The following is a 22,265-nucleotide window of genomic DNA, read 5'->3' as shown; positions in this document are numbered from 1 at the left end:
TGCCTGTGTCCATTGATGCAGCCTGCCTGCCTGTGTCCATCGATACAGCCTGCCTGTGCAGGGGAAGAGAGAGGAGAGCAGGCGGCTGTATTATCAGAGAGTGGGGACATGGCTGTAACAGCTTACTTTTCAACTGCCGTTTGTTCCCCACACTCGCTGTCACGTACTGCCCCGCCTCATGGCCCCGATACTTTGATAGACAGATCACCCGGCAAAAAAATATTTCGCAGGTTTACTATGGCTATTATTAGTGCAGTTACTAGGATAGTTCTAAGAATCATAGTTAATCTTTTTTGATATCCCTGCAGGAAACTAAAATTTGATTGGTTGTTCTGGGTGACTGCACTTTGCAGATCATTTTTATACCATGCATTGCTACAGTATATTGGATAAACCTATATTGTCAAAGAAACAATGGCATGTGTTTGAAGAAACAATACTGCCATCCACAATACAGGAAAGCACTATGCCAAATGTTTGTTTTTTTTTTGTTTTTGTTTTTTCATGAAAAGTAATTAAAAAAATAACACATGAATCAACTGAATCAACTGGACTGAATTGATGAAAATTACATAAAATCATGGTTTATCCCAAAAGGTTGTAGCCTAGTTTTTTACCTATCTGCAGTGAAAGCAGCTTTTGCATTTTATTTAGGTGTTAAGGCAGTAATAGTTTAAGACCACTATCGCAATCAGAACATACGTATTTTCCCATCATTTTAGTATTGCTGACCAGGGGACAAGTAAAAATAAAGTTGTTCTTTTCTAAATGTTTTTGAAACTATTACTTTGAAAACACCAGAAGGCCACATTCTAATGCTATCGTCGTTAGTCAAAATGTCATTTCTGCGAATCCAGTTTAATTAAAGTATGATAACTTAGTCACATTCAAGGTTATGTTTTTGTGTATAGAAATAGGATTGTTTACGTTGCTGTGGGAATTTTCATTTAAAAGAATGTAGCTTTAACACACCCAATGGTTTTAACTTTGTTGTGGGCTTGATCTGGTAGGCAGAAGCTTTTCATACTTCATATAATTTGGATAAGTGCTCCCTGTTGTCAGCTTGTGTGCCATGCTCAAGTATGATTTAAAAGCTAGCACTGAGATAAATATTCAATGCTAACTTACCACTCTAATTACATTAAAACTGTGAAAAGAAAAATCCTCCCTTGCAGCGGGGCACCCCCTGCAAAGGTTATGCGCCCATTCACACCAGAAACTGCACATAACTGAGCGTTTTTGACTGCATGTTTACATGCATTTGAAGCGCGTTTGGCATGCGCTTGAATTCGTTTTGCACTGTATTTTCAGTGCATTTTTCTATACATTTTTGGGCTTGACTTTATTGGCTTAAAGGGGTGTGGTACGTTGTGTTTTGTTTGTAGCGAGTTCCCTGCACTTGCAGTGCAGAAAAATGAAGCATGCTCTGAATTGCACTGGAAGGATGTGAACTATGCCCATAGAATTACATTGATTTTGGGCTGTCTATGCAGTTGTAGTGCAGTTCAAAATGTATCCAACTGCATCCAGCTGTGTTCGGTGTGAAAGGGCCCTAAATGGTTGCTTATACCCAGGGTTCCTCACTCACACAGGCTTCCTCCACACTATGCTGTGGTCTTCTGTAAGGTTTTCTAGTGGTCACAGGCACTCTGATGTCTTAAAGCACAGGGCTCACTGCCCTGTGTTGGATGTGAGGACACCAAGGGACCGCCCACAAGATGAAGTGTCAGGGAGAAGAAGAGAGCGCTGGCTGCAGGAAGAAGTCGTCTATACATAAATTAACTAGTAAGTCCAGTCCAAGTGCTAGCATGCAGTTTCAGGGCTATTTCATGCAGTTGCTTGGTATCAGTGCTGTAATCAGAGCTTGCCAAATTTCCAGTATGTTTTCCAAGCATTGACATTCATTTGTGATGTGCTGATTCCAAGGTGAAGTTTAATGTATTTATATTTGGCTTCTCTTGTTCCTCCCTCCCCTCATTAACATGTCTATAACACTTTTTTTTTTAGACCCAGTAACGTCATCAATAAATCTCTGCATCTTTATGCAATACAGGCATATTATCCTAGGGGGGAGGGCTGGCAGGGTGTTTTACATAAGTCGCTTCCTGAAAACATCACAATACCCTACCTATGTACTCCTCTCAATACCCCTCAGCCCTAATGGAAGCTGTGGGCTGGCTCTTAGGAGTTTAGTTAATGCCCTGATGGATGAATGAAAGTCTGGAGGAGTTTGTGTTTCTAAGCAGGCATTTAAATGCAGACTTCCCTAGGTATTGCCCATGTGTGGTGCTGAGTCTCTATGATTGAAAGAACTGAAATCCAATTAATAAAAGGGGTCAGGCTGAGAAGGAAATGGCTAGATGATCCTAGACATCCTCCAGTGACTATAGTGGACTCTCTTAGTTTAGGATAGGAGCCTGTGCTACAGTTTAAAGGTAAGGCTGGATTTCAGCTTTAATGATACCTCCAGAATCCCAGAAACCCCACCTAGCTTTTGAAATGCTTCTTAAAGGAAAAGTGGGGCCTAAGATCTTTTGGCCCTACTTCTCCTGTAGGTCACAGGAGTGCACTTTGTTTTGCACTACTATGACCCGTATTTAACGCACAACCAGCCAAAGCCCCTTGTCAGCTGATGTCATTTAGCCGGTTCAGATTCTGGGGGGATCCTAACTTTAATGTCAGGTTCCGCCCAGATGCCTGACCAGCAGCTGGCTTAGCCTTGCAGCACACCGCTGAGAGCCTGAGCTTGCTGCTCCTGCTTCCTCCACAGCCCAACACTCCTGTGAGTGCTGGAGGGGCAGAGCCTAGACCTACTGACTACGTGCTCATTGAAGACTGAGTGATCAGTGATCTTTGATCGCTCAGTTCTCAGTGTAGAGGTGGCAGGGGACAGATGCAGTATCAGGTTGATGCTGCATCCACCTAGGTGAGTATGGATGTTCATTTTTTTTTCAAAACCTGCGCTTCTCTTTTAAGACCTGCATAGCATTTGAGTAGCATTTAAAAAGTGTTTGAGAATTGGTTCATTGGAATTTTACAGGTATCAGAAGTATCTTTGATTTTAAGACCTGATTATCCACATTTAAAAGACACATAGAAAACACTTGTCTCAAACAAATTTGTATACATTTGTGAGAGTGAAGAAATAATTTTGGGAGTTTTTGAAATGCTTACCCAACACCTGCTATTAACAACCCCTTAAAACTGACCCCTTAGTCTTCAATAACCAAGCCCTTTAAAAAGTACACTCCTCCACCCCTATCTCTACAAAAAAAACCCTAAAAACTTCCACCCTGTTTTTTCATTGGGGAGATGTTACCTACCTGTGCCTGTGACACAAGTATTGTCAGAAGTTCTACAAAAAAAATGTTTTTGCTTGTGTCTCGGTTAGAGATGCTCCTTGATCTAGCAGGAATTAAGGAGAAAGCACTCCTGCATGGACCTGGAATAAAAACTTGACACAGGCTCTCACGCATTTCTGCATAAAATTAAATGTTTTGCCTGGTGTTCAACTTTAAAAAATGGTTGCAAAGGCAGAAGGTTTTTTACCTTACTGCATGCAGCTTACCCTGGGCCAATCTCAATCCAGAGATGTGCACAACAACAGAGGCTCTCTCAGCTCTCTCTTTCACTGGCTCAGATACAGCAGTGGAAGCAATTGGCTCAAGCCAAAAAAATACAATGGATCGGCAAAAGGATGACTATCAAGTGGATTACGAAGAATCATTGGCCAGAGTGGCCATTAGTGACTTCCACATGGCATGCAATCTCGATACCCTAAACTCAGTTGTGTATTCAAAAATTTTGTCATGCCTGGTTCTCTCAGGTTGGCTTTTCAAAAGATGTCTGTTTGCCTTAGCTTCTAACCTGCCCTCTTTAGAAATGGATTACTCACAGTGCTGATCAGCTGCTGTCATATTTTCATAATGTGAATATCCTGCTTTATTTTGTTAGGTTCGTATAGAACAAGTTATCATTGCAGAGCCAGGCGCAGTGCTGCTGTACAAAATCTCTAATCTTCTGAAATTTTACCACCACACAATAAGGTAAGAACCTGAAGTGAAAAACTAAGTCATCTTTTTTTTTTTTTTTTATTACAGGTATTTTATATAGTGCCAACAATTTACACAAAGCTTCCACATGCACAGGATTATTTAGCTAAAATGCCATTCAGCTGAAGTCCCATGCAAGAACCACCTTGAGCGGGTTACCATTTGAAGGCAAACACTTGTTTTGTACCTCCTTGGAAATGTACATCAGATTACCAAGCGCAAGAGTTCGCTTCTAAGGCTTTCCGGACATCTTCCCAGTGATAGGATACCTCTACTTCTCAGAGAGGGTGGATGCCTGTTGTCCCGCTTGGCCTTCTGGTCCCAGAATATCTCAGATGCCTGGGTCTAGATTAGAATGTTGTTCTACAAACTGGAGTTTTGCACTCGGTCTCCTCCCTGCTTTCATACTTTTGAACTTGCTTCTATCTCAATTACAACGGGAGGATGTACTTGCTGCTGCCCAGCAATTCTTGTCTCAAGGGGTCATTTTGCCTGTACTAAAAGAAGGACATTCAAAGAGGGCTTTCCCTGAGTTCATGCCTGAGCTCTTTGGGCCCAGGGAAAGCCCTCACTTCCTGACTGCAATGAGGGTCTTGGTTCTCATGGTTGCCTCTTCCAATTTTGTGCTGTACACCCAGTTTCACTCTGGATTATTAGAATTCATTATTCTGGCAACACGGGGCAAACAGTTTCTTTTTATTTGGACTGCTCCCTATTGTGGATTTCCAACTCAGTGTTGGAATTAAGAAAGCTCTTTCCAAAGATGTAGAAAGTTTCCATGATGGCCTCTCAGGCTGGGGAGCTGTCCTTATTGTCCTCTCGGTGCAGGTTACTTGTTTTTTTTGCTTGATGTGAGTCGGGGAACTTTTGTCTTAGTACTTTGTGGGATGTATTCTGTCCTTCCTCCAGTCTGGTCTGAAGCAGCGTTTTGGCTCTGGGTACCATCAAAAGACAAGCCTCGTACTCTCTAGTGACCAGAATGTCACTCACATTCCTCCTGTATACTATTCATTCCAAGAGTTCTCTCAGGGGCATCTTGCCATTTCAAAGTTAATTAAACAAGTTATCATTGGAGCTTTTGGTTTAAAGTATAAGGTTTCTCCACCAGATCTGTTAGTGCATCATGGTCTCTTCAGTATCAGGCATTCCTTTTCTCAGATTTGCAAGGCTGCCACCTGGGCTTCTGTTCACATATTCTACTCTGGCTCCCTCTGATGCCAGTTTGTCCATGAGGTGCCACAAGCTGCTATTTAGGTCTGTTGAGCCTTCTTGACCCATTGGTTTGGGAGCCCAATGGCGTTGTTTGCTGTGTTGACCATCCCTCAGTTTTGCTGCTTTTGACTTAAGATCTTGTGTAACGACACCCCGAGTATGAAAGGGGTTAAAGTCGTTTAGGACATTTCATACCTAAACACAAAGGCAGCTACCGAACACTCCAATCAGGCGAACAAGGAACCCATACAAATAATCCACCCCAAAAACGAGACACGGCTCTGTCTTCAGGTTTCAAGCAGGAATCAACTCGTTTATTATAACACATGGACACAACAGATAAAATAACTTAGAGACTCTCCCCCCCCCCCCCCACCCTTGGAAAAGAGGGCGCGTTAAACTGTCCAATGACAATGGACACACAGGTCAGATGTGTTTAACGTCTCATCAGTACACAGTCTTAGCAGGGAGAGCTATTGGAAAAATCCCTCCTCCCTCCAATGCAATACACATCCTGTGAGCCAAGGCAGACAAACACAATAGAACATTGGAATACAGCCCCACCCAAAACTAGCACAGCAAACAGTACACAACACAATGAGACAGCACACATTATATATACACATATATACAGCATTGAGTCTCTGACTAGCACAGATCATAGTGGGGTTCTCATTCACCCTGTGCCCCTATTAGTGACTCCCATCAAAATGGCATATCCAGGGTCCCCAGAGTCTGTGTGTCTTGGGGGACATGGACCTGAATCTAAAGTAACGCCACCTCCAGGGTCCCCAGGCATACAGCTCACAAAGAGCACCGTCCCCCCAAATGCCAGGGTCCATAATCGGTTTGCAGGAGGCTGGCATTCAGTCCCCTCCAAAAGCCTCTTTTCCGGCTAGGTCTGTCACATCTTGTATCTCATGCTGTTTGACTAAGAAAATAGGACCAATAAAATCTGTTTCTTGGAGTACAGTACAGGACACAGGTCCCTCACCTTTCCCCCATTACAAAATAATCATTGTTTTGTCTAGAGGGGATTCAGCAGAGAGTAATACTTTAACCTGCAGTTGTGCCAACCAATCCTCTTCTTTCTAACACTGGAATGTGGTAGTGCCCTCGATGTTATCATGTACTGTGCAGGACGAGCCATGACCAGCCCAACTCTGCTAAAGCAGTATTTCCAAAGCCTTCATGTTTTGGTAGTACCATAGAAAAACAAAATCCATTTTTATTTTTTCCCCCCTTTCTTATCTGCACACTTAAAAAATTAAAAATACTAAGTACAGAGGTTTAGCATAAGAGCCAGACAGATGGCTGGTAGTAGTTTCTCATTCAGCTGAAATGTTCAGTTGTAATGATGTTTATTCACTCATCAAAGTAGCTTCCTCAGTTCAAAGAAACACTGGAAAATTACCCAACATGGGTAGCATACCCAGCTTAATCCAATCACCATATTGTCAGGAAATGTGTCAAAGCAGTTGTTGGTTGATCTAGATCTGAGACAGATTATAAGTGAGTGACAGTCATGAAAAAAACAGATGAAACCTGGCATTCTTTGGTTCCCTAAAGGTGGGAATCTCATGGTGCTGTGTCCTCACTCATAGATGATATTCAGTAAGGATGAGCTCAGACGTGTTCGCAAACCACACGTGCAGAGCCCACCAGGAAGTCGGCACTGCACATCGCTAATCGCAGGCAGTGAGACATTTCCCAATCTCTGCAGCCGCCGATTGGGAAAATGTCTCACTGCTTGTAATAAACTTCCAACTTCCAAGGAGGGGGTGGGGAGGAGGGCTGCCAGTGACTTCGGGATCTCGGCCAGTCAGCTTGTCACACAGGAGGTGGAGGAAACCTGTTCCCAGCAATCGGGACTACACAGTGCCCCATGTGTAAGAACAGAGGCTGCTGTTTCTGCCCTATATTTCCTGCCTGGTTGGGAGAACACAGGAGGGGGGCTGTGATGCACCTTGTATGGGGGGTAAGGTGATGGTCCTTATTGCATCCCAACTTTTGCCCCTCCTGCCGCCTTGGTGGTGGGGGTCTCCTTGCTTGCAGCTCAACAGCCAGCCAGTAACCCCGACCTAACAGTAGTACTGATTATTAAGGGCTCCTCGTTATTCACAGCTGGAACCTCTGATTGGCTGCCTGGAGTCTAATTGGCATTTTATTATTGGTTGAATCTGAGATAGCTCTTTGATTACTGTAGTCAAAGAGTTGTCTCAGCCTAAACCAATAGCAGAAGGCTGTGGGCAGCCCTTTAGAGGCTAAGGCTGTGAATAACAAAGAACCCTTATTAAACCATTGCAGCAGAGCAGCCGTCCGATACCGCCTACATAATTTACATAGGGGTTAATGGCTGGCTGCTCTGCTGCAATGGATTGAGGCTTTAGTCCTCTTCATTCACAGTCAGAGCCCCTGTACTCCCCATGTCTCCAGGTGAGGGGGTAAAAAAATTAGTAAAGAAGGGACACCCCTCCCCAGGTGTCTTTTCTTTAATTCTGCCTACCTTACGTCAGGGTTATTATTAACTAGCTGCTCTGCTGTATAAAAGGGATCCTCGTCATTTACAGCCTGAACTCATATTCACTACCTGCAGCCTTTTCTTATTGGTTGAATGTGAGAAGATATCTCTGAGTACTGTAGTCAAACAGATACCTCAGATGCAACCCATAAAAAAAGGCTGCAGACGGCCAAGCAGAGGCTCAGACTGTGAGTGGAGGCACGCTTACGTTTCCACAAGAAAGTGCTAAAAGTCCATAGGTAAAGCCCCGTACACACAGGCCGAATGTCGGGCGGCATTGACCGGTTCATTAAACCCCCCCCAACATTCAGCGTGTGTACAGCAGCCGGTCCGTCAGAAGCTGGCTGAATGGGGCACGACGGGAAAAGGTCTGCCGACAGGCAATCCAGTCAGCGCTTTCAGCCAATGACTGAGAGCCCTGACCGGTGTGTTTTGGCATAGGGACAGTCCCCCTGTCAGAACTCGATAGCTCAGCGGGAAGATTGCTTTACTAACATCAGATTTTTAGTACAGTGGCTCCTCTTGAACTCATCAGTTTTTTTTTTTCATTCAGCCCACTAGGTTGAACAACAACAACAACTTAAAAAAAGCGAATAATGTGCACCAGGCTTTAGAGGGCACAAATTACTTGCCTTGCCCTGGGCACTGACAACCAACACTACGCCACTGAACTAAATACCTGCAGCCAAGCCAAGTCTGACACAGATGCACTGTGCTTCACCTGGACTAAGTAGGCATTGCTAGGCTGCTAGCTTGGTAAAGGAAACAAGGCAGGCTACAGACTCCTCCTGTGTGTGTCTCTCTCTCTCTTTATCTCTCTCCCCCCCTTTTTCTCTCCCCCCCTTTTCTCTCTCTCTCTCTCCCCTTTTCTCTCTCTCTCTCTCTCCCCTTTTCTCTCTCTCCCTCCCTCCTTTTCTCTCTCTCCCTCCCCCCTTTTCTCTCTCTACCTCCCCCTTTTCTCTCTCTCCCTCCCCCCTTTTCTCTCTCTCCCTCCCCCCTTTCTCTCTCTCTCCTCCCCCCTTTCTCTCTCCTCCCTTTCTCTCTCCCTCCCCCTTTTCTCTCTCTCTCCTCCCCCTTTCTCTCTCCTCCTCCCCTTTCTCTCTCCTCCTCCCCTTTCTCTCTCTCTCACCTCCTCCTCTCTCTCTCTCACCTCCTCTCTCTCACCTCCTCCTCTCTCTCTCTCACCTCCCCCTCTCTCTCTCTCACCTCCTCCTCTCTCTCTCACCTCCTCCCCTTCCTCTCTCTCTCCTCCTCCCCTTTCTCTCTCTCTCCTCCTCCCCTTTCTCTCTATCCTCCCCTCTCTCTCTATCCTCCTCCCCTCTCTCTCTATCCTCCTCCCCTCTCTCTCTATCTTCCTCCCCTTTCTCTATATCCTCCTCCCCTTTCTCTCTATCCTTCTCCCCTTTCTCTCTATACTCCTCCCCTCTCTCTCTATACTCCTCTCCTCTCTCTCTATCCTCCCCCTTTCTCTCTCTCTCTCTCTCTCTCTCTCTCTCCTCCCCCCCTTTCTCTCTCTCTCTCCTCCCCCCCTTTCTCTCTCTCTCTCCTCCCCCTTTCTCTCCATCCTCCCCCCTTCTCTCTCTCCCCCCCTTTCTCTCTCTCTTCCCACTTCTCCCCCCCTTCTCTCTCCCCCTTTCTCTCTCTCTTTTTCCCTCTCTCTTCCCCCCTATCCCCCCTCTCTCTCCCCTCCCCTTTCTCTCTCCCCTCCCCTTTCTCTCTCTCCCCCCTTCTCTCTCTCCCCCCTTCTCTCTCTCCCCCCTTCTCTCTCTCCCCCCTTCTCTCTTTCCTCCTCTCTCTCTTTCCTCCTCTCTCTCTCTCTCTCTCTCTCTCTCTCTCTCTCTCTCTCTCTCTCTCTCTCTCTCTCTCTCTCTCTCTCTCTCTCTCTCTCTCTCTCTCTCCCTCCTCCCTTTCTCACCCTCTCCCCCCCTTCTCACCTGCTCCCCCCTTTCTCACCTGCTCCCCCTTTTTCTCTCATTAACATTACCACGTTCTGCACTGTGTAGGTAATCTCACTCTCTTTAACCACACCCCCTTTAAGCCATGCCCAATATTTAGCAGTTTAAACCACACCCACTTTTAGCTGCTGTGCACCGCAGTTTTTGTACCCTACAAGGGGGGCCCACTTGAGATCTTGCACACGGCTCAGTGATTTGATGATACGCCCCTGCTCCATATGGCAACTCTCAGTGGTTATAAAACATTTTTACTACATATACTGTACAAGTATATTACCACATTTTTTTTTTTTTTTTAACAAAGTTTTTTATTGAGCATATTGACATGTTACATCATATTCTTCAAACAATAGGTTGCCATACATTACATTAAAGATATCATACAATCTCTACCCACAAAACACATCAAGTTTCACTTTTTTTAGTAGTTCTTCCTATCTATATATTACCACATGTTACATATCCTGCTAATGTATATAGTTATTTTGTATTTGCTGAGTCTCTTCTTAAAGTGGACGTTCAATCAAACACTAGCTAAACGTATATCTACTACCAGCCCATTCTAAGCCTATTCTATCTACTCTGTGTCTGTTGTCTCTTCTAGTGGAATTGTTGGCACAAGTGCCTCTACACTGCTGACTACAATAGAAGAAATGCATTTATTGAGCAAAAAGATATTTCTCAACAGTCTGACCTTACATGCAAGTAAACTGATGGACAAGGTAAGGATAGATACTGCTTCACAATGGTGCATATACTTGTCTTGTGTATCTTGTACTATGTAGTAAAAATTATTAAAATCGTAATGAACTGTGTGTGTATCTAAATATTGATCCATTTTGGTTTGACATGTATTGGTTTTTCTGACTGGCATCTTAGACAGTGACTATCCTAAAGTGAACTAATTTTCTGTACGTTCTGGGGGCTACATTATACATTATTATAACAAATAGAGGCTTATATATAAAGCTGTGGTGCAATAGAGTCACAACTGCTGCATTTATAATGATGAATATTATGGTGATCAACCTAGGAAATATCTAGAGGAAAATCTTTAGAATGATAAGTCATCTGAAATCTGACATTTGCCTGTCAACTGTTATGCATTGTCTCCCTTCTTCTATGTAGTTTGTTGATTAGAATCACACAAAGCTATTTACAGACATTAGGTGATCTATGGTTGGAACCATTCACGTGGGTGAGTAGATGGCTCGCAAAGAAACTTTGCCCATACAAATGCTGTGTGCAGTTATCTGCAGCCAGCGGCTGCATGGGCATATTTGATCTCTTTTTAAATTGGTGGCCGGTGCCACTGCTGTTGTCATGTCACCACTCATCCAGGTAGTTGCATGTGATTAGGGAATCTCTCTAATAAGTTCCAGGTAGCACTAAAAACCTGACAGGGATTCTAACCCCTCCCTGGATTACAAGATTACAGGTATGTGTTTGTTACATTACAGATATTTGAGCAGGTAAAACAGTTCCTTATTTTCAATTTTTGTTCCCAGGTTATGATTAAAGAATGCAATTAATCCACTCTGGGCCCGATAAACTATGTTTGGCATTTATTTGAAATGCAGCGGGCATTTGCTGCACAAACTATTCTGTTGCAGTGCATATAGTATTTTTGACGCTCTGTCGCTCTCTCTGCTTGCCCTTTTAACCTTCAGCTACTCTCTCACATGCTGCCCATGGGCCACCAGTCTTCTTCTCCATCACTGCTCCTCTGAGTCTTATGTACTCTTTCTTTTGCTCTGACTGCCCCTCTACCTAGCCTGTCTCAATCTAGGTAGCTTTAGCACAGATTTATAACCTGAGTGTACTATCTGGCATTCTTGAAATAGCTTTCTATATCTCGCCACATGGTTCAGTTGCTTTCTACCACTTCACTTCATGCTTATGCAGGGCCGTCTTTAAGGCAGGGCGAAAGGGGCAGCTGCCCTGGGCCCCATCATTGTTGTGGGGCCCAAAGCAGCTGCCTCATACTTGCCAATTATCTCCGTTTAAATTCTCTTGTCCCTTGAAGATTTTGTTCCGTGCTGTGTCCTGATATCTCAGTGTGAAGTTACTGTTACTATTGCTGCCCAGCTTTGCTCTGTTGCCATGTACAGATGACTCACCTGCAGACTCTGTTTACATGTAAATAACCTACACTGATATGTAAATACCTGTAGCAGCAGAGCGGCGCTTTGATATGTTAATAGAGGCGGCATTCATATTTATATAATGCCCCCCTGAGGTCAAATCCACCATCACTTCTGCTGAATGCTGCCCACTGGGGAGGTAAAGGGGCATGCATGAAAGTCCTGCCTACAACTGTGGTCATTAAGCCTAAAATCAGCCTATTCTGTAAAGGTAAGCAAATTGAAGGTGGAACCCTTTTTTAAAATAACATGCTCCGTTAATTTTGATGCATGTGAATATGCACATCTCAGCAGATGCGTGAGGGTATCATAAACAATGACACTTCTGTGTATCTGCTAAAGGGCAACACGTTTCTATGGTGTCAGGAAAGCAATTTTGCATGCATTCCCGACACACAAAAATGTGAACGCAGGCTAAATGTCTCAGTTACGGTGGTGGTCAGTGTAAATCTTCTCATTACATTGGGGCTTGGTGTACAGTCCTTTCATTCACACTAGTGGCCAGTGTGAAGGTTCCCCTTAGATTGGTGGTCAGTGTAAATCCCTCCTTACATTGGTGGTTACTGTGAATGCTCCTATTACATTAGTGGTCAGTGTAAATCCCCATTACATGGGTGGCCAGTGTAGAAACTCCTCCTTTATATTGGTAATCGGTTAAAAAAAAAACAACTTGCATTTGTGGTGAGTTTCAAATACTTCCTTACATTGGTGGTCCATGTAGAAGCCCCCTTTAAATAAGTGGTGAGTGTAAATCCCCCCTTACATTGGTGGCCAGCGTTGAAATACCCCTTTATTGGTTGTTGATGTAAAATCCCCCATTACATTGGTTGTCAGTGTAAATACTTCATTAAATTGGTGATCAGTGTACATTTCCCTTTACATTGGTGGTAAGTGCAGAATTGCCCTTACACTGGTGGTCAGTGTAAATCCCCCTTTACATTGGTGGTCAGTGTAAATCCCCCCTAACATTGGTGGTCGGTGTAGAAGTGCCATCTTACATTGGTGGTCAGTACAAAGCTCCTCGACAATGGTTAGCACTAAGGCCCCTTTCACATGTGCGGACCGTATGTCCGTATTTCATACATCCGTTTTCTAATGAAATACGGACATACTTGCATCCCTGTGGGATAGCGGGTGTCAGCGGATGAACACCCGCTGACACCCGATATCATCCGTCCCCGCTCTCGTCCGATTCTGCGGACAGAAGAAAATCCTATTTTTCTATCCGTCTGCAGAGCGGATCGGATGAACACGGACAGACGGTCCGTGCTCATCCGATCCCCCATAGGGGAGAGCGGAGATCTGACAGGGCGGTCCCTGCACAGTGTGCAGGTCCCGCCCTGCCCTGTCACTGCCGGCTCAGCTGGGAAAAATGGAGCGATTCCCGCTGACCAGCGGATGTTCATGGGTCGGATCAACACGGATCCGTCCCGTGTGAAAGGGGCCTCAGTGTAAATTCCCCCTTACATGGAGGTCATTGTATATTCCCCCTTACATTGGTGCCAGTGTAGAAATCCCTCTTTATATTGGTGGGTGGTGAAAAATCCCTGTTAAATGGTGGTCAATACTAATTCCCCCTCACATTGGTGGTCAGTGTAAATCCCCCCTCCTATTGGTGGTCATTTTAAATTCCCTATTACATTGGTAGTCAGTGTAAAATCCACCACTATATACTTGCCAAAGATTTCCACCTTTGCGCTACGTTATTTAGAATTTGCCACAGTATACCGCCTCCTAACTAATCCCCCCCAGCGTTGCCACTGATCCCAGGAGTCCTAGGTTCCCTAGGAGGTTTCTGTTTCTGGATGGGTCCCCTCAGCTCCCAAAGTCCATGGTGTGCAGGCAGTGATGAGATGATGTGCTGTAACTTTTAGCAACCAATCAGTGAGCAGTAATGATGTACACTAGCCTCTAGCAACCAATCAGTGAGCAGTAATAATGTGCAGTAAGCTCTAGCAACCAATTAGTGAGTAGTAAGGATGTCCAGTAACCTTTAGCAACCAATCAGTGAGCAGTATTGATGTACAGTAATCTCTAGCAACCAATCAACAAGCAGAAGTCATGTGCTGTAAGCTCTAGCAAATAATCATTAAGCCATAATGTGTGCTGTAACCTCTAGCAGCCAGTCAGTGAGCGGTAATGTTACACTGTAACCTCTGGCAACCAATCGCAAATGCTGCCTGATCTGATTCAGTAAACTGCTATTTTTTGTATGTCTCAAAGCAGGTGAAGAAGGAAATTGCATGGAAGGGGGGGGGCGGGAGGGGTGGGCCCAAGAAAATATTTACCCAGGGTCCAATCAATATTAAAGACGGTCAAACAAGTAAGGCGCAAAAACTAAAAGCAATAATCCAATATATGAGAACAACAATTGCTGTTAAAATAGGAACATGCAAAGATAAGTCTGTTAAATGTAACCATGGAAAGTAAGTATAATTATAATAACGTCCATGATAGTGGCAATTATAAATTTAATCTGCCAATAATAATGTAGATAAACCAGATGGGGGAGAGGAATGGAGGAAGGGTATGGGGATGGTGAAAAAAGTCCATGCTCACAGCAGCTGTCTGGTGGCAGCAGAACCCATATTCTCAAGACACTGAAAATACAAGAAGACGGAGGCGCCTCTGGGTGCAGACTGTATAACCGTTTTAATGGTAAAAGCAGCAAAGATGTAAGCTTACATTTAAGCAGAACAATAAAAGCATGAAAGGTCCCAAGGGCTCTTGAGCTTGACACGGCTAGCCGGCTTGAGAAACGCGTCGCACAATCTGTGACGTCACTATCCCTCGTCTGGATCCAAGCCTCACTCTGATGTCCATTCATCGCTGACGGCTGGATTACACCCGGCGTACCAGAGACGATCACAGAGGATTCATATCCATGGCTATGAGAGATTGACCTCACTGATACCACGGTTGCCCTTGGGACCTTTCATGCTTTTATTGTTCTGCTTAAATGTAAGTTTACATCTTTGCTGCTTTTACCATTAAAACTGTTATACAGTCTGCACCCAGAGGCGCCTCCATCGTCTTGTTTTTTCAATATTAAAGAAGGCCCTGTGCTTATGCTCTCTGTTCATTTCCCAATTCCTCTTCCTTTATGTTTATGACAACCAACCAGGATATCTCCATGCACACAACTCACATAATAGCAGGCTTTGGGATACGAGAAGGGTAATCTACATGTTTTACTTAGAAATGGGTATCATTTTACTAATTCTTACTATTGTTATATGCATATGTATTGCATACTTTTTTATATGTATATGCATTTGTATTTTTACCTTTTTATACTACTCATTTATTTTACTAATGCCACCCACCCTTAACCGTTATTCATGAAAAAAATCATTCAAATGCTTAAAGTGTTACTAAAGTCAAATATTTTTTTAAATTAAAATTACAAACATGTTATACTTACCTGCTCTGTGCAAAGGTATTGCACAGAGTGGCCCCGGTCCTCTTCTTTTGGGGTCCCTGGCGGCTATCTTGGCTTCTCCTCTTCTTCTTAGGCCTACCATTGCCAGCCGCTGGTTATGGGGAGAGCGTAGTCTGCACACTCCCAACCTGTGTGTCTATGGAGCCGCTCTCCATAGACTTACACAGCGGGACTTAGGCCTGCCACCCACTTCCTCTTTACTGCATCTGATTGACAACAGCCAATGGAACCTGCTGCTGCTTGAATGCTGTGTAAAGAGGAAAAGAGTGGAGAATGGATGCAGCCGTGCACAGCGCTGATCTCTTCTCCCCTCTCTTCCCCTTCACACAGGGGAAGGGGGGCACAGAGAAACTGAAAAAGTTTTTTACCTTTGATGCAAACAATGCATTAAGGTAGAAAAACGTTTTTAGGTTTAGTAACACAAGTGGAAGTCTGGTCTAAATCTAATTTTAAACCAGTTCCACTCCCATTCTAAGCTCTATACCAGAAGGAAGATGCTTATATTTATAATGCCTTGAAAAAGTATTCACACCCCTTACAATTTTCCACATTTTGTCATGTTACAACCAAAAACGTAAATGCATTTTATTGGGATTTTATGTAATAGACCAACACAAAGTGGCACATAATTATGAAGTGAAAGGAAAATGATAAATGGTTTTCAATTTTTTTTTAAAATAAATATCTGAAAAGTGTGCCGTGCATTTGAATTCAGCCCCTTTACTCTGATATCCCTAACTAAAATCTACTGGAACCAATTGCTTTCAGAAGTCACCTAATTAGTAAATAGAGGAAAAGAGAGAGCGAGAGGCAAGCCTAGGTTTAAGATAGTGCCACATCCAATATTCAAGACACAGATAAGAGGAGTTCTCCTGAGTGGACTTTTAAGGCACTTAGTAATGTCTTTTAAAAAATGTACCAAAATGTACAAAAATAATATAGTAGTAAACAAATTTTATTTATGAATAAACAGAGTTAAAAAATTATAACGAAACATTGGTATATATATATATATATAATGCCTCTAGAAACACTTTAATGAAAGTAGCATTGTAATGAAAATGTTAAAACATAAAATTTTTTGAAGCATTGTATTGTATTATTTAACTTTTGGAGACTAATAAAATTCACAGCTTTTAAAGTTTTCACTGTATTAGCTGATTTAATTTTTTTTAAACATATACAGTGTGTGTTAGGTGTTACTCTAGCTGATGACACAAAGCGAGCATCTCTCTAGTATTACTGGTATTACTGGTATTGATTGTGCTCTGAACGAGCTGTTCCTAGTCTTCAGTCTTGTTCTGTGTCGTGTTCAGGCATATTTTGGCTTTAATTTAAGCCAGCAATAGAATGATGTTTTCACCCTTACATTGCATGATGTTGATGCCATATAAAGCTTGTAAACTCTGGTTTTGGCTTTCCGCTTAATATTTAGGTCTGACTAAAATAGCTAGAAATTAAGTATTTTTGATTTCATTTACTTTTTAAATGAAGAATTTGGTGGAACACCCAGTACGTTCCTTGTATAGCACCTTAATGGGAAAACAGCACATTACTGTTAAGTAAGTACATTAACCACCTCAATACTGGGCACTTTCATACCCTACCTACCCAGACCAATTTTCAGCTTTCAGTGCTGTCACACTTTGAATGATAATTACTGTCATGCAACACTGTACCCATATTACATTTTTATCATTTTTTTTCCCACATAAATAGAGGTTTTTTTGGTGTTATTTAATCACCACTGGGTTTTTTATTTTTTGCACCACAAATGAAAAAAGACCAAAAATCTTGAAAACAAATGTGTTTTTCTTTGTTTCTGTTATAAAATTTTGCAAATAAGTAATTTTTCTTCATACATTTGGACCAAAATTTATAACTGCTACATTTCTTTGGTAAAAATAACTCAAATCAGTGTATATTATTTGGTCTGTGTGAAAGTTATAGCGTCTACAAGCTATGGTGCCAGTCATTGAAAATCGATCAATCCTAATGTACTGATAGCCTATCTCACTTCTTGAGACCTTAACATGCCAGGACAGTACAAATACCCCAAAATGACTCATTTTTGGAAGCTAGACAGTACAAAGAATTTAGTAAGAGGCGTGGCGCCCTTTTTGAAGTTGTAATTTTTTCTTTGGAAAATTAAGAAATTAAATAAAATGTGTTTTTTTCACAAAAATGTCATATTAACCACTTGCCGACCAGCCACAGTACATATACTGCAGCAGGTCGGCTCTATTGCGTGAAATGACGTACCTGTACGTAATTTCATGCAAAAGCCAGAAGGGGGAGCCTCTGTTTTCATGTAGTGAGTCCACACCCAACACATTTAGAAAACATCCCCTAGGGACACACTTAACCCTTTGATCACTCCTGGCGATTTGTCCACTGCAATGTCGCAGTCCCGCTAAAAATCGCTGATCTCCGACATTACTAGTAAGAAAAAAAAAAAATTAAAATGCCATAAAAATATCCAATTGTTTGTAGATGTGCTGCATGGAGAAGAGAAAAAGCAGCAAAGAATTGTCTGAGGATTTGAGAACAAAAATTGTGGAAAAGCATGGACAATCTCAAGGTTACAAGTCCATCTCCAGAGATCCTAATGCTCCTGTGTCCACTGTGCACAACATTGTCAAGAATTTTACAGCCCCTAGCACTGTTGCTAATCTCCTTGGATGTGGACGCAAGAGAAAAATTGATCAAAGAGTTTGCCAAAACCTACCCGAGGAAACCAAAATCCTTTTGGGAGGATGTGCCGTGGACAGACGAAACAAAATTACAGTTCTTTGGTAAAGCCCATCATTCTACTGTTTTTTCAGGAAATAAAATGAGGCCTTTAAAACCAAAGAATACAGTCCCTACAGTCAAACATGGTGGAGGTTCACTGATGTTTTGGGGTTGATTTGCTGTTTCAGGCACTGGATGTCTTTACCGTGTGCATGGCATTATGAAATCTGAAGACTACCAAAGAATTCTGGGGTGCAATGTAGGGCCCAGTGTCAGAAAGTTGGGTCTCCGTCAGAAGTCATGGGTCTTATAGTAGGACAACAACCCAAAGCGTACGTCAAAAAGCACAGAGAAATGGTTCAAGAAAAAGGGCTGGAGAGTACTGAACTGCCCAGCAATGAGTTCAGATCTAAATACCATAGAGCACCTGTAGAGAGATCTCAAAACAGCAGTTGAGAAAAGGAACCCTCACATTCTGTGAGACCAGGAGCAGTTGGCGAAGGTAGAGTGGTCCAAAATTCCAGTCGAGAGGTGTAAGAAACTCATTGATGGCTACAGGAAGCAATTCATTTCAATTATTTTTTTCCAAGGGGTGTGCTACCAAATATGAAACTGAAGGTGCCAATAATTTTGTCCAGTCCATTTTTGGAGTTTTGTGTGGCATGTGTCAGATTTGGCTTTTTGTTCCTCCACTTTTTTTTTCATACCAATACAAACAAAAGAAATAAACATGAGAATGCCTAAACATTTGTAATTGCAACAATGTTCTGGGTGAAGTGGTGCATTATCTGTCAGAAATGCAGGGGTGCCAATATTTTTGGCCATGACTGTATGTTCTTTTGTTAAATCGCAATAATTGTTATCAAACTCTTATTGGTAAAGTTCTACTTTATGATACAGAAGTTGGAATCAAGCTTGATTTCAGTGTTGGGGATGATACCAAATTATGCAGGGAAATAGCAGTGGCACAGGGTTAGCATCTTTACAGGAAGACCTTGACAAAATAGGGGCTTGGGCAGCTACATGGCAGGTGAGGTTCAGTATTGGGAAATGTAAAATACACATGCAAAATACATGTTAGGAAGGGTTCCCCTGGGAGAATCCGTAATGGAAAAGAATCTAGGGGTTCTTGAAGATCACAGACTTAGCAATATCATGCAATGCCAAGCTGCAGCTGACAAAGTTAGCTAAACACTCATGCATTAAAAAGTAATTTTTCTACTCCTTTACAAAACATTGGTTCAGCCTCATCTTGAAAATAAAGTTCAGATTTAGTCACCAGTTCTCAAGACTTAAGACGTTAAATTAAAGAGAGTTCAGCCACAGGCAACAAGATTAATAAGGGTTATGGAGGACCTCAGCTTTGAGGATCAATTACATGAGATTATAGTTGTTCACTCGGGAAAAGAGGCGCCTAGGAGGGGATATGATTACAATGTACAAATATATCAAAGGTGACTTCAGTAATTATAATAAACTGTTTACACTAAATTCCCGGAAGAGGACACATGGCCATGCTTGGAAGTTAGAAGAAAGGTTTACCTTATGCCGCGTACACACGAGCAGACTTTCCGGACCAGAGTCCGCCGGACAATCCGATCGTGTGTAGGCTTTGGCGGACTTTTTTTCCCCAAAAGTCCGCTGGACCTAGATTTGAAACATGTTTTAAATCTTTCCGTCGGACTCAGTTCCTGACGGAAAGCCGTTCGTCTGTATGCTGGTCCGACGGACCAGATACGACGCAAGGGCAGGGTATTGCATCTCGCGCTCGCTGCAATAGGAAAAACAAATTTTCCTATTGCGGCGAGCGCGGGGCATACCAGGCCCTTAGGTCTGGTATGGATTTTAAAGGGAACCCCCTACGCCGAAAAAACGGAGTGGGGTCTCCCCTAGAATCCATACCAGACCCCGATCCGAGCACGCAGCCCGGTCGGTCAGGAAAGGGGGTGGGGACGAGCGAGCACCCCCCCCCGAACCGTGCCAGGCCGCATGCCCTCAACATGGGGGGGGTGTGTGCTTTGGGGGAGGGGGCACCCTGCGGGGCCCCCCCACCACAAGCACCTTGTCCCCATGTTGATGAGGACAAGGGCCTCTTCCCGACAACCCTGGCCGTTGGTTATCGGGGTCTGCGGGCGGGGGGCTTTTCGGAATCCGGGAGCCCCCTATAATAAGAGGGCCCCCAGATCCCGGCCCCCCACCCTATGTGAATGAGTATGGGGTACATGGTACCCCTACCTATTTACCTAGGGAAAAAGTGTCAATAATAAAACACACTACGACCATGCCCCCTTATGCCGTCACGGATCGGGGTCTGGTATGGATTCTAAGGGCGACCCCACGCCGTTTTTTTCGGCGTAGGGGGTTCCCTTTAAAATCTATACCAGACTTAAGGGCCTGGTATGCCCCGCGACGGGGCTCGCAAGGTGTCAATCTCGCCGATAAAAGCGGCAAGATTGACTTCCTTTTCTAGTCCCGTCGTACCTGAGTCACGTTCAAAATTAACGGACTTGTCCGTGTGTGGGCAAGTCCGTTCATTCTGAAAGTCCGCCGTAACTCCGGCGAAAGTCTGTCGGAAAGACGGGCGGACCTAGCCTGCCGGAAAGTCCGGTCGTGTCCGGTCGTGTGTAGGCAAGTCCGTCTGTTCAGGTAGTCCGCCGGAAAGACCGCCGGACCAAGTCTGCTATAGCTATAAAAAGTGGAGCTCCCTCTGCCAGGAAGTGCTACTAGCTAAGAGTGTTGGCAAATTCTAAAAACCTTTTAGCTGTCTTCTTCAGGAAGCAGAATATACAGGGCTATGGGAATTGTTTGAGAATAAAATCAAACACACACACACTGAACTGGAGTGGCCGGTGTCTTTTTTTCAACCTTATAAACCATCTAAACTATGTATATTTAATTTTAGAAAGGTAATTGATATTTTTAATTTAAGCTGGAATTCCATATTATTCAATGTTATCCTCAAATGCTTGCGTATGTAACTCTAATATACTAGGAAAGTATAATGAGTTTTTAAAACTTTTTAAAGTTATATTGCTCTAACATTTTTAGCTTATGTAATTATAAACTCATTGCTTATTTCTTAGGTTCAGGTTTCAGAAAAAATACATTTATACTCACCTACGATAGGTGGATGCAGTATCTGCCCCCTGCCGCTGAAAAGACTGAGAACTGCGAGATCTAAGACCGCTGATCACTCGGCTCTCAGTCGTCGGTGAGCGGAGAGCCAGTGACTGTCAGGCTTTAGCCCGCTGTCGGCTGTAAATGGGTCACAGGAGTGCTGAACGAACTTCATTCCTGTGACCTAGAGAAGTATAGCCAAAATAGCTTTGGCCTTATTTAAATTGTTTCATTGTAAAAAAATATTTAATTTACAGAAAACATTTAATACAGGGTAAATGTAAATAAATGACTCAGCCAGACAAAATCAAATTTTAGTTTTTTGTAAGGATACAGGGAAGGGATATGTAATTTTAATAATTTAGTGTAATCTGATTTCTCCTGCTTTTATGTATCTTTAGCATAGCTGTTTTTCGAAACCCAGGAAAGCTGTTCTTTGGAGATAATCATCTGATGACTATATGCTGCAATGATTAAATATTTACATTTTTACATATTTTTTAATTACCTGATTTATGAAAAAAAAAAATTGGTAGGCAACATAAAGAAAACATATATACAGTATATACTGTATATGTATATAAACTATTTGCTGTCTGTTTTATAAGTGAATACTCCTCAGCTGTCTTTGTTATTTAATGCTGACTGACGCCATCAGCCATGGTCTGATGAGGCTCAGAGGTTAAATGATGCACCTTGGACAGGAGTTCCGGTTCTTCAAAATCATGAGGTGCTTTAAAAGCTCAATAGGTGGGGCATTCATTTAAAATCCTTTTATGAGAAAATTACATTTACCAAAAAATTGTTTCTCCTTTTTGCTTTGTTTAGGTATAGAAACAAGATTTTTTTTTTCTGGTTGCTTTATAATTTATAAATGGTTTAACCTCTTCCCATCAATGTTCTATACAGTAACATTTCCCTGCATGATGCTGGGTGCAGCAGACAGTTTCAGTTTCTATTAACAATCTGGGAACTAATTAGAATTCCCAGTCATGTATCAGCCAAGACGCAGCAGTAGCACACAGGCTGTAGGCTTAATTCACAAAATAAGCTTCAACCTGCAGATGCCCCTGCAGTCTAAGGCCCCTT

The 22,265-nt window shown here is 43.0% G+C and overlaps 1 protein-coding gene across 1 annotated transcript in view; it reads left to right on the top strand.

The window, feature by feature from the left end:
- The window catches only part of COG6 (component of oligomeric golgi complex 6), a 206,333-nt gene that overhangs the window by 146,909 nt on the left and 37,159 nt on the right, over positions 1-22,265 (top strand). Inside the window, exons 12-13 of the mRNA XM_073613271.1 lie at positions 3,955-4,046; positions 10,345-10,462. Coding sequence (XP_073469372.1) covers positions 3,955-4,046; positions 10,345-10,462 — 210 coding nt within the window. The remainder of the gene's footprint in view (positions 1-3,954; positions 4,047-10,344; positions 10,463-22,265) is intronic.

Source organism: Aquarana catesbeiana, linkage group LG02 (assembly GCF_042186555.1).
Source record: "Aquarana catesbeiana isolate 2022-GZ linkage group LG02, ASM4218655v1, whole genome shotgun sequence".
Lineage (NCBI taxonomy): Eukaryota > Metazoa > Chordata > Amphibia > Anura > Ranidae > Aquarana > Aquarana catesbeiana.
This window is presented reverse-complemented; position numbering and strand designations above follow the sequence as displayed.